The 12395-nt window shown below is 35.3% G+C and overlaps 1 protein-coding gene across 3 annotated transcripts in view; it reads right to left on the bottom strand.

The window, feature by feature from the left end:
- The window catches only part of USP15 (ubiquitin specific peptidase 15), a 50720-nt gene extending 39620 nt beyond the window's left edge, over positions 1–11100 (bottom strand). For all 3 annotated transcript variants that reach the window (XR_001861690.1, XM_017733176.1, XM_017733177.1), the window contains exons 1-3: positions 10896–11100; positions 7700–7830; positions 4899–5025 (exon numbers count right to left, since the gene is read on the bottom strand). Coding sequence is in view for 2 of the 3 variants with exons in the window: in XM_017733176.1 (XP_017588665.1) it covers positions 4899–5025; positions 7700–7830; positions 10896–11085 (448 nt within the window). In the remaining variant the exon portion in view is untranslated. The remainder of the gene's footprint in view (positions 1–4898; positions 5026–7699; positions 7831–10895) is intronic.
- Positions 11101–12395: the final 1295 nt, after the last annotated feature.

Here is a 12395-nt window from a genome sequence, read left to right as displayed (position 1 = left end):
AGGACAAGCAGGAAGCTGGTAGTTAGCTTGCCTTTAAAATGGAAACAGTCAGAGGACTGAATCCCTTAGCAAGGCAGACCAAATAAAGAGAACTTGATAAATAACAGACAGGAGCCATCTACTCATTTCTGAATGTGCTAACAGAGGAGTGAGGGGAGGTAGCAAATCATCACAAGTGAGACTGGTAGCAAAATCAGGTGCAGCGAGTGCAAGTCATTCTGTTCCTCTCCCTAAATCAAACCCTTTTCAGTTTTTACTCTTCTACCCATGAGTGCAATTAGCACTAACCACAATATATAAATCATGCATGAAGTTTAATTCACATATCCACAGAAATTAAAAACTACTCTGTAAAACTGAAGTGCATAAATTTATTTTAAAAGAAAGAGGAAAGATTTTCTGTCCCGGAATGATTTAAAGCAAAAAGGTCTACCAACTCCTGCTCTACCTGACAGAAATATAACCAGTGCTACATAATTTTAAGGTAGCATTACCGTTATCTACAACGAAGTTTAAGCAGTTCTTAATCAACTCTTTTCTCCTCATACAAAAGCAGAGTTTATTAAAGAGTTGAGTTTTTTAACTAATATGTATCATAGCAATCCCACTCAGCTGCTTTTTTTAATTGATAGACTCACAAAGGGCCATGGAAGCTATGTCTCATAACAGCTAACAGAACACAAAACAGGAGTCAGGAAACATACACTTTATCCCTGATGATCACTGAAAGCACTATTCTAGAAATGGGCCCTGTAAGCTCTTTGAAAGACATTCCTCCAAAGTCTAAGGATAAAACGCTAGTGTGTCAGGTTCTCTTCCTCCCTTTTACTCAAGACTGCCTGTTCCACTAGGTTAAACAAGAAAAGCCAAATTGAGACCCGAAACTTAAAAGTACCTTGCAAAAGTCCAGCCACTGGCTTCTGAAATGTGTGACAATGTGCAATTTGTAGATACAGTAGACACCTGAATACAAATTGTTTCTATACTAGTTATCACACATTTTAGTGTTAGACTGGATCATCTGTTTTGGTAACAGAGATGATACGTAGGCAAGGTAGGTGATACCAACAAGGCAACAGACTTATTTGATTTGTTGGCTTCCAAAAGAAAAAATTGAGTACTGTCTCAATCAATTCTCAACCAATGAATTCAAATAACTACATCTGAACATAAGAAGGAATCTAGTCAGCAACAATCTTGTAAAAAAAGTAGAGAATCTAGATTTATCAATGACTTTCACTAAAAGAAGAATTTACAAAATATAATTCTTCATTCTTACTAATACCACGGCAATTAATTATCTGAGCATTGCAGGTCATTTTCTTCTCAAGTACTAAGTTGACATTTATGATATTAATTTTTAACATATTCCAGCTTTGCTAACAGAACTATTACAAGACAGAAAGAATCAATCCTATTGGATGACTACACATTATGTCCAAGACTCTGGAAAGAGCATGTTCCACTTGACTATTATGCCAATTTTTAGACTGTGAAAATAAGATTCTTTTATGTATTTCCATGAACATATAACCAATGCACACTTTATAATTCTTCCTCCGATCCCCACCAAGTATTACTAGAGTGCTGGCTTATGAACTAAAGTGAAAGTGCCTGTTCCATCATAAATGAAAATGTATCAAATAGGTATTGTCTGAGGCACACTGAGTACGGGGTTCTCCAGTAGAATCGTAGATTCATTAAGGTTGGAAAAGACCTCCATGATCATTGAGTCCAACCTTCCACCAAACACCAGCATATCAACTAAATCATAGCACTGTCACATGCAGTCAGTTCTCAAACACCTCCAGGGATGGTGACTCCAACATTTCCCTGGGGGTTTTAGTTATATACATTCAATGTATGAGATGATTACTACTAGCATGGGGTCTCAAAGAGACAGGAAGAACTGCCATCACTCCATCAGTTGTATACCCACAATCTGAGATAGTTCAATTTCAGAGTTAAAAGTTACAGCTCCCATACAGATAATACCCTATATTGTTAAAAATCATACAGCTCATCCATAAAAACAACTGCAGGCTTTAAGTACTATTTCAAAAGACTACCTGGAACAGTCTTGATGAGATGCTGAACAAGTTCAGTAGATCCTAATACAAACACATTCTGGCTCCTAAAGGCTAGCACTATCACAAATGCTGGCTAAAGGAAACTCTTAGGTGTTAAGTTAATGTTAAGATGTCAGTCTGAACTATGAAACAGTAATCCCTCCTTCATAAAGAAGTTAGTCGTAAGTCGCTGATTCCAGAAAAAATAGTCCTCAAGGGTGGCAAGCATTACACTCCTGTATTCTGCAGCAGATTAAAGGGAGAGATGAATCAATGCCATTTGCTAAGACAATTTACTAGCAAAAGTCTATTAGATGCACAGCCCACTAGTGTAATCTTCTATGAAGTTTATTAGCTCAGTTTTGGAATTGTTTTATGGCATTGCAGACACAACCTGACTCCTGTTTGTCCATAACCAAGGCTACAGACAGTCCGACATTTTGTGTTTTGTAAAACTCTTACACATTAGGCTGATGATTAGTTCTATCATACTTTCACATGATTAAGACTCCTAAATGGATCATTAATTCATTTTCACTTGGAAGCCCTTACGCTCTCTGGGATCAGCACCGATCAGCATCTTGGCTGAAATGCTGCCTCAACTACATCTATTGTCTAACTCATTTTCCTTTTAGAATTAATCCCCTCTCCTCCAAGAGAGTTTGTCATCAGCCAGTCTCAAAGTCACTATGCACTGCCTCCAAGGCAAGGGTCCTCAACTGCAGGAGGTACCCAAGAAGGTCCAAAGAATATGTCACATGAGACTAATCCCATCACAAGAGAATGACTGCCATTACTAGGTCTGCCCTGACCTTGTACTAATTTATTGACATACAGCTTAGCTTAGCTTCTATTTCAGTGGAAAAGCAAAGGTATTCCAGGAATAACACACATCTGAAGACTGACAGGTGAGTATTATATTATACTTAGGATATTTCTCTGGGTTTGTGAATTAAGGAAGGCCTTGTACTTATTTTTCGAGGGCAGTAAATAATATAATCAATGACGGTGGATAGAAAAACTAAAATTCCTTGAAAAGACCATAGTACCCTATGTCTACTCACTTCAGTGGGGCTGTTACTGACTCTTCTGTACTACAATCCTTCTGCAACCATAATAAAAATGCAACCTTTACTGGAGAATACAAGGAAGAATAAAAAATAATCAGGATTCTGTAAGATCCCTCTTGCATATTGTTTATTGATATAATGAGCATTTCTGCTGTGTATTTGATGAAATCCAGAACTACCTTAAATATACCTGAGGTAAGAAGCAGGGAGCAAAACCAATCACAATCTTAGTAATGGATAAGAAGGATCAGTTATTATTTACTCTTAAAGTGGGTAGAATTTTTCTAGCTCTTCTTCTAAGGTACAAACTCTTTTGGATGTCCTGGCTACGATGGCTCTGCTTTGTATTCTGCGCAAGAAGCTTCACTTTTAGAAAGGGCATGTTTTTAAAGGCTTCCAGGAGCACATCATCCACATTTCAGAGAAGCAAATAAGGCCAGTGTCTGGAAAGGGGTTGCCAGTGACTCTGCTTCTCATTATGCTTTATAACAATTTATTAATAATTGTAATTCTCTCTTTGCTAAGAAAAAATTAATATACCTTCAAGCAACAGACATTCCAAAAATGCCCTGCTTCTGATTAGAGAAAGAAAATTCATCCATTACCTATAATTTCAGCGATACAATTAAATTCAGTTTAATAGCTGCAAAATAGCTTGCATTTGGTCCTAAGGGAAGGATAATGTTAAATTGCTTTTACCAAGTTTCTGTTTTGTTCAGAAAATAATGAAGTATAACTTCCCAAGTTAAACCAGACCTCAAAAAGGCAAATTAACATACAACAAACCCTGTTTTGAGGGGAATTTTCACAATTTTTAAGTTTTTATTCTGTACAAGCAGGTGATTCTTTTTCTAACTTAAATACTGAAATTTAACAAAGTAAAATGACCGCTTCTAAAGCGAGCAATCTGCAAAGAATTAAAGGCTGGTAAGTATAAGTCACTACTCATAATGTAAAGAGAAGCAAAAGCTAAAAAATGTACACCGCTGTCAACAAATGTAAACAAAGTGATGGCTGGGCATACAGTGTCAAGGGCATAAAGTACAATTCTAACTGCACAAATACAGACGACTGAAAGACTTATCTCAGCTACACATGGACAAATACACCAAAAAATGAGCAGCAATATCTTCGAAAATGTTCTGATTGTTATTTTCAAAGTCAAATATCTTATCGAAATACTGTTTTAAACAATGACAGAATGCTCAACGAGCAATCAAAATAAATACAAATAAAGGTAAGTTAAAGGTTTAATAGAGGATTCAATTACTGTAAAAGATTGTGCCTGGCCTGCCATTTCACTACCCAAAGAGTACTGCCTTCAAAGGTCAGCTTTAGCCATTGATTTATTAATTAAATTCTTTCTTGTATTTTGTAATATACCCTTCTCTTCATATATGTGACGAGAACATGTTGGCTAATGAAACACATAAAAAATACATTTCTTACACATCAAAAGCCAAGAAAAAGTACTATGAAATCCAGTAAACAACCTCACACAATTCGCATTCTTAAAAGCTCAAACCTGTAAAGTTAATACAGATGCTTAGATAATAAAACACACAGTTATATTGCTAAAATTGTATTAAACCCCCTCAATATTCCAATTTGTTAACTTTTAACTTTGACCCAAACGAAACTACTCCCATTGTTTTTTGTGGTCAAAATACCCATCTATCATTTTATCTAGACTTATTTTCAGAACTTGCTACCACATACAAGTACCAATCATTTATTTTTAGAAAATCGTTGTGCATACCTATTGTATCAGCTTTACTAAATCTTCGTGTGACAACATTATTCATATTTCCATTTTCACACAGTTTTAATTCTGTTAGATATACTTCTACTTTGCAGTGCTTTACAAACATACCCTGTTCAACGACCTGAAAAACAGAATGGGATCACGTTATCAGTCTGAATATGTTTTCATATACACATACACATGCTTCAAAACATTTTTGACAACTCTTCAAGAAACTGAAGTTCAGGGAACGTAAGACACTTGATAAATGCAAAAAATTAGAACTAAAGTTCTCCTATAACTTCTTAGGAATACAGTAAACTAGAAAGTACGTTTTTCCATTATGAAGACTGTCTTACCTGTGTATAACATGATGACTTTCAAAGTGTTAAGTACAGTAGAAATCACAAATATGCAACCTTAATCCAAAGGTATTTGATCAAAATGTAAAAAAACCACAAATCTATTTTTATTTCCAAATACATTCATTGCATACTACTTCCTCAGAAAATCAAGAACTAGTTTTCACAGTTAAAGAACATTTATCAAAAAAAGAATACACAATAATAAAATCTGGATACCACATATTTAAACAAAACCTACAAATCTTCCACTTACATTCCAATAATGAATACATTCATTTGAAATTTGACCTACTCATTACAGTTGTTTACTATACGTTCATTTTTTAAACACCTATTATGGAATAGTTAAATATACAGGATTTTTTTGTTCTTTAATAAAAGTAAAATGTAGAAAAAAATATTCAGGGTCACCTCTTAAATGTTTTTCCCTTTGATCTTCCAAAGTGTAACTGCAGTACACTTAGTCATGTAGACTGCTCCAAAAATAACCATCAGCCTGATATGTGATACATCTGACAAATATGGTTAAAAAAAAAGCCACCAGCTAATTGCCAGGAGAGATCTGCTATCTGCTGTACAAATGAAACTTATATGCATGTGCCATAGGAAAAAAATGAAGAAATTAGTGAATTATTTCATTGCTTGCCTTAGCTTTAATGACTCTCAATCATGACATTTAAATAAAAATGAATCTTAATTTGAGCAGCTTAGTAGTTTTCAGCTACTAGAGTCACAACAAAATAGTGGCAGTAAACAAAACTGTGCAGTATGGCTAAGATGTTTCTAAGAATAAAAACTGACACTGTAGTGGTAGTACAACCAGTTACAAGAAGTCTTAACATTACTTGATGTAGACAAGTACAATATTTTATCCATTTAAAATCTGGATCCACATTTCAAAAATAGTTGATGCAATGGAGGGGATGAAAGAGAAGTATAATACCACCTTTACAGAAAAAAAAAAAAAAAATAAAGGCAGACAGGAAAAATAATAATGAATGAGAAAAGCATCAGAAACAAAAATGCTGAACAGGAATATGCTTCTCAGAGGGTAACTGCTGTTCATACTGGCAGAAAATAACAAAGCTATGCCAGTTTACCTGGCCACTCATTATATTACATGTATTTTTCCAGTTAGCTACTTCCAAGTGGAACAGAAGTTACTCTAATTTCACTTCTATCTCCTTCCATCTTCCTCCCAAACTGAAAAAATTACAGACTTTTTACTTTACCATGATGATGGAAGAGTATGCAGTTTGCTGAAATCCATCTTCAGAAAAAACAGTAACAAGTTGGTAACATATTTTTAAAGAAGGAGAGTTATTTTAATGGATTTCATCTCTAACAGATCTAGACAAAAAACCAGAGACATTTCAGGGATGTCTCTTTAAAACAAAACCAAAAACCAAATAGCTATTTTGTCGTATTAAAGAAAACCATCAAACAAACTTCTGTTGCTGGCCAAATGAAATTTGAAGACTTGAAATTGTTTCTACAGCTATATCTACCATGTATTTGAACAGTGGACTTCAAGTAAGCAGCCAGCATGCATGCAGTTAGACCATACTCATGTCACAAGAAGGAGACAAAAGCTGTATTACACCACATATCATAAAACTAAATTCTAAGCCTAATATTTTTTCAGCGATTTTGAAAGAATTAAAATAAAGATCCTGTAACTGGAAAAATACACCCTAGTGGTCAATACAGAAGGGATAAACATACCAAAATATATTTTAAAATCTAAGTAATTCAGTCCAGTGAGGACGCAACTGTAATCCCGAACCTGAAAATCTTAAGAAATAACACAAACAAAAAAAGATTGTATGATCAATAAACTGGTGAAATGTCATATCACCTTAATAGTAAGGGTGTTATGTGCTGGAGCAAACAAAAACAGACTTAAAGATGGTAATTTTTAAGTATCTCATATTGATGGAAGGCCACACTATCCACCATACCAGGGACTACTACTTGTGTTAAGGTAAGCTTTTTGCTTAAAGAATAACTGCCTTAGCAAGCAGCTGAGCACAGAGTGTTTCTCAGAAAAGAAACTACCAATTACTCCACCAATATTAACATTATTAGAGCTAGGCTTTCCACTAATATAGTCACTACAGTTCTGGAGTTATTCACCTAATTACAAAATCATTTGCATTTATAGCCTTACAAGCTTATAAAGCAAATTCTTCTTGAGATATTTATTAAAAGGACTTAATTCCAGAATAAGAAAGTATTATATCCTTTGCATCCCCCCTTCCCAATATTACAAACTTAAGCCTCAAAAATCTGAGTAAAAATTAGATATCAATAAGCAACTAAAGCAGGAGTTGTCTGTATTAATATTATAGGCCAGGACTTAAAGTCTGTTCATAAATTCCTGTGCAACTCCTGTATATTTGCAGGACTTCATCTGAATCATATTCATCCCAGCAGGTAATTAAAGAGTACCTTGCGTGCAATTGGCTCTTGACCTTCCATAAGTGTGTACCAGCTCACTAGCCTATTCCAGCCTTCAGTTGGCAAAAGGATGTAGTCCAGCTCATCAATGAGGTGTTCCTTGAGAGACTGAGAATCACCATCTATAAGAGAAAGATTATTGTCACTTGCATACTGTAATTCTGTACTTGAGTTTTTAATATAACATTTTTCACGTAAACAGCAGACAAAATATTTTCTGAGTCACAATTATGTTACCAGTATTATGGCGTTCAAAGCCAGTCTTCTGAAATGATTTAAGCAAACTATCCAGTTCATGCATAGCACACCTATTACAGGCGATATTCCTTTACTCAGGAACCCAAGTGACAACTTCATATCCCCGTGCAACTATAAGCACCTAGTTTGTTATCATACACCATCCTAGCTTTCAAAGAAACCAATTTATTTCTCCCACTCACTTCACACATATTCCCACATCATCATCGATACATCCACAACTGAAAATGAGAATGAGTAGTTAGTTAACTGTAGTTTCAAGACAAAGTTTGAGTCATTCACCCCCCATCAGACTAGGAAAGTAGCATGGTACAACCTCCTATTCAAAAGATCCTATGTGCTCTGGAAACAGTCACTACAAAATTTTTCACAGAGAAGGGGAGACACTGCACTTGAATGAAGCACAACTTGGAATCTCTTTAGGTAACTAGCATGCTTTTAGCTTTGGTTCAATCCTTATTACTAGCAGTTATCTTTTAGGCCTAAGAGGTGATTCCAGATGGGAGCCACTGTGAGCCTCAGATATTTAGAGCAGCTGTCTTTCCATCTGGAAGTATCACATTTTAACTGGGAGCACAGTGTGCGGAGAAATCCACAAGCACATCCTCAGGTCTACGTAACTCTTCACAAGACTCATATGGTATTTCTGCACTGATCTTATATAGTGAGAAGGTGTAATTTGGATTCTATCACCTCCTAAAAATACCAACATTTCTTCTAGTATAATTTTTTTCAGAACCATTGAACAGGTAGCCTGACTCTGACAATTCAGTTCCTCATATACAACACCGTCTTCTATGATGAACAATCAGCTACTCTAAGTAACTACTTCCTTGTGCCCTCTTTGACTATATATCTCTTCTTTTGAAGATGACACGTGCATTCCATCACTTTCAACATTTTTTGCCCATGTTGAGATTAACTGAAATCTCTACCTGTTACTTTTCATGGCTCTCACAACATCCAAATGTTCTGGAAACAATGGAGAAGCATTGAAGTAATATAAGCACAACATACTGCTTCAGTTTCCTAGAATCAGTCTTTCATGAATTCAATTACTGTTTTCCTTATCACTGCATTACACTGCAGAATATTTGAGAAAGCATGCCCATTTGAGATTATTTTATTCTTTATATCTGATGCATATTTTTAAGGAGAGTAGCATGAGAGCAACGACAGCATACTATGTGTTAAAGACAAGATTAAAATCCAAGCATTTTCAGGTTGAGTTTATGCTACATGTAAAACCTAGTACAGAAGATTGCTGCTCTGCAGTGGGTGAAAGAGAAAGCTACTATCTGGCGGGCACTAATGGCCTTATTAAAACTACCTTTACACAGAAAGGGTAGATGTTGGAAGGTAACAGAATGCATGGAATCACTGCCAAGGCAGAGCCTTAGTTTAGAACCATGAATGAGCAAATAGTGAAGTTTACAAACTCTGATACTGTTTCTTTTGAAAGGGGCACTAGTAGCGTCAAATACAACAGAATTCAGGTTTTCAGGAGCTTTTAGGAAAATGGCTAACATGACCTCAAATTTGGACAGCTAACCTTAAAGTAGGCTTCATAACAACAGTAACTTTAAACATAATCTCAACATGTATGGAGATTAAGTTATAAATGGTACAGATGAACAGTTTGGCACAACTAGAAATCATGTATTTTTGAAAGGAAAGGCACAGAAGAGGGAACAAGCTGATGCTACCTCACTGAGGATAAAAAGATGTTGCTACATCTGACGTCAGCTGAGATGTACCATCTGAACATCCCTGCCTCACTGCAAGATTTACTACAAAAACGTACAAAAGACCTAGATCCTCATGTTCCAGAAAACAAAACATAATACTCACCTGCAGCAAAAACACCCTAAAGTTTCTGGATGGAAGAGAACATATAGATGTATACAACAATACAGCACCTTCTACAAAGGCACTGGTCAGTGTCAGATATACACATTCATTCACACTGACAATCAGTAGAACATGGTATGACAAGTTTTATGAAAGACGCAATCATCTTTAACATTGAATTCGTAAAATAATGAGACACTAATTACAGAAGTTTTGAATTAAGAAAGTCAAGAGTTCATCATAAACCCCATGAAGTTGGAAAAAAGGTATTACTGTGTGCCAATAGAATATGCAGTAGTATTACATTACCTGTAACTGCAAAGAAGAAAAGCAATTACCTGCTCAATTTTGTATCTGCTAGATTTTGCAGATTAAATATTAACATCTCTAATAGTATTTTGTTGCTGAACATTAAATACAGAATTTGACATGAAGATTAAAATATGTGGGAAAGTATTCTGAGACCTGTGTTCACAAATTTGACTATGGTTCAGCAAAAGTCAGTCAGACCTGAATAATTACAGCAGTGACAGAGTTTAACATACTTAAAAGACCATAAAGAAAATAGGAAATTATCCTCTATCACTTCAAACAAGTTGTGTGAAAGTCACTGAACTGCATAATACCACTTCTTCAGTTGTTCCAGAACTAAAGTAAGGGCTTGGGGCTCATTTACAGAAGGAAGTTTTAGAGCTCAACTTAAGTGTCTATTTTAAATCACCCAATTTGGTTAAGCTACCAAAAAAAGGGAAATAATGGTGAACTCAAGCTACCTTTTATCAACTTGACTAATTTTCAGTTCTCAAGATAACCCAAAATCTCATTATAAACCAGGAATTTGTACATTATTACATATTTTATTACCATTACAAAGAAGTTCCAATAATTGTATTTATAAAATTGTGATTCATTAGGGAAATCTAATCCAGTTCCCTTGTCATGGTCTGAAAAGAAACCAAAATTTTTAACTTTATATATGATGAGGTTAATTTACACTGCCAACTTCAAAAGATGAACTACCTGTGACAATTTTGCACTTAATGTACTATTGGCTTATTTCACAGTCAGAAGCAGTTACCTTTGAGAAGTCCAGAGTTATCAATAGGACCAGGGTACACATTCTGATCTCCCATCTGGTATTTGTCCCAGCTGTCAAAACCAACATATTTTTTCCACTGTTTGAACCAGCGACTATCCACTAGATACCTTAAAAGGAAGAAGACATATCTATTAATTACTAGGATGCTACTACTTCCTACCTCATTCATGATAATGCACCAGCATTCATCAGTCTTGTGAAATGACAATGCTTTTCTCTCTGTTCTGCTAACCATTATCAGCATCTCCTACCAGTGAGGACTTCAACTGTGGTCAAATAAAGATCTCACTAACAGTGCCACGTACAGTTTTGCAAGACTGCCAATACAATGTATAAGAGGCTGAGAAATGGCAAGTTGAAAAAACATTTCCCTTTTGAGCATGAACGATTGTCATCTTTAATTGCTGTTCTTGATTTTCAAATTCAGGAGATTCAAGTTAAATCTCTATAATTAGACAGACCTTTTAGAAAGTGAGAGAGAACTTTCAGTGAAGAATTGTCTACTTGCTGGAGTTTTATTTATAACAGTCATATGCAACTTAAAAAACTTCAGAACTCTGATACCTTGTCAAGAACCAGAGACGGTGTTTTCCTCCTCTGAGTCAACATCAACACAAGCAGTAAATGCTCTGCTTTTGATGGAGGACTAGATGTTCTTCCTACAAATCATTATCAACATCATACTTCCATATAAAGTGATTATATCTCTAATCTCAGCTCCACAGTATTTCTGTCCAGATTAAACTATTGTCCCAGCCTGGCTTTTACAAAGTCCTGTGATATGTACATTTTATACCTTTTCGTCCAGAATTTCTTTAAGATCGAGATATCAAACTTGTTCAGTGATGCTCAGATTTTAATTTTTTTTAAGATACCATATGCATTATTTCTCCTTCCTAAAAGCATTCATCTTCTTCTGCCTGGTCTGTCCCAAACCTTTTGCTACTACCTTAGGATGAAACTGAATCTGATCAATCTGACATGCCCTTGCCTTCTGCTTTATACACTAAGTTTTCATTCTCATGAACATACCTAAGGCCAACAGCATCCTCCCCTTTCTCTTCTGCTGCAGCCATCCAGCTCTATTCCCTAAAAGCTGTAACTGTATGTGGTTATGAATGCAGTCACCACCAAACCTGCCAGCCTTATCCCATGGCTTCTATTTTCTTGATCTACATTTGAATGAACTATGAATCTTAAGAAGATACAACTGTACACAGAAGAGAAACCATCATACAGGCAAACTGCCTTTGTTTTAATTAATGCTTAAGAAATTACTGTTCCCATATAATTATTCTACTTTTCAAATGCTCTGTGTTAAATGTCTTATCACATCCCAGTAACAGTGATTAATACAAATTTTTGATAACCAAATTTAACAGTGTGAGAAAGCTTGGGGTCCACTGTTCTAGATTTTAAATATTCAACATTATCTATTTCAACACTTCATCAGCTTTCTTATTCCATATCCAATTAATT

The sequence above is a fragment of the Corvus brachyrhynchos genome, unplaced genomic scaffold (assembly GCF_000691975.1).
Source record: "Corvus brachyrhynchos isolate BGI_N302 unplaced genomic scaffold, ASM69197v1 scaffold32, whole genome shotgun sequence".
In the NCBI taxonomy this organism is placed as follows: domain Eukaryota; kingdom Metazoa; phylum Chordata; class Aves; order Passeriformes; family Corvidae; genus Corvus; species Corvus brachyrhynchos.
This window is presented reverse-complemented; position numbering and strand designations above follow the sequence as displayed.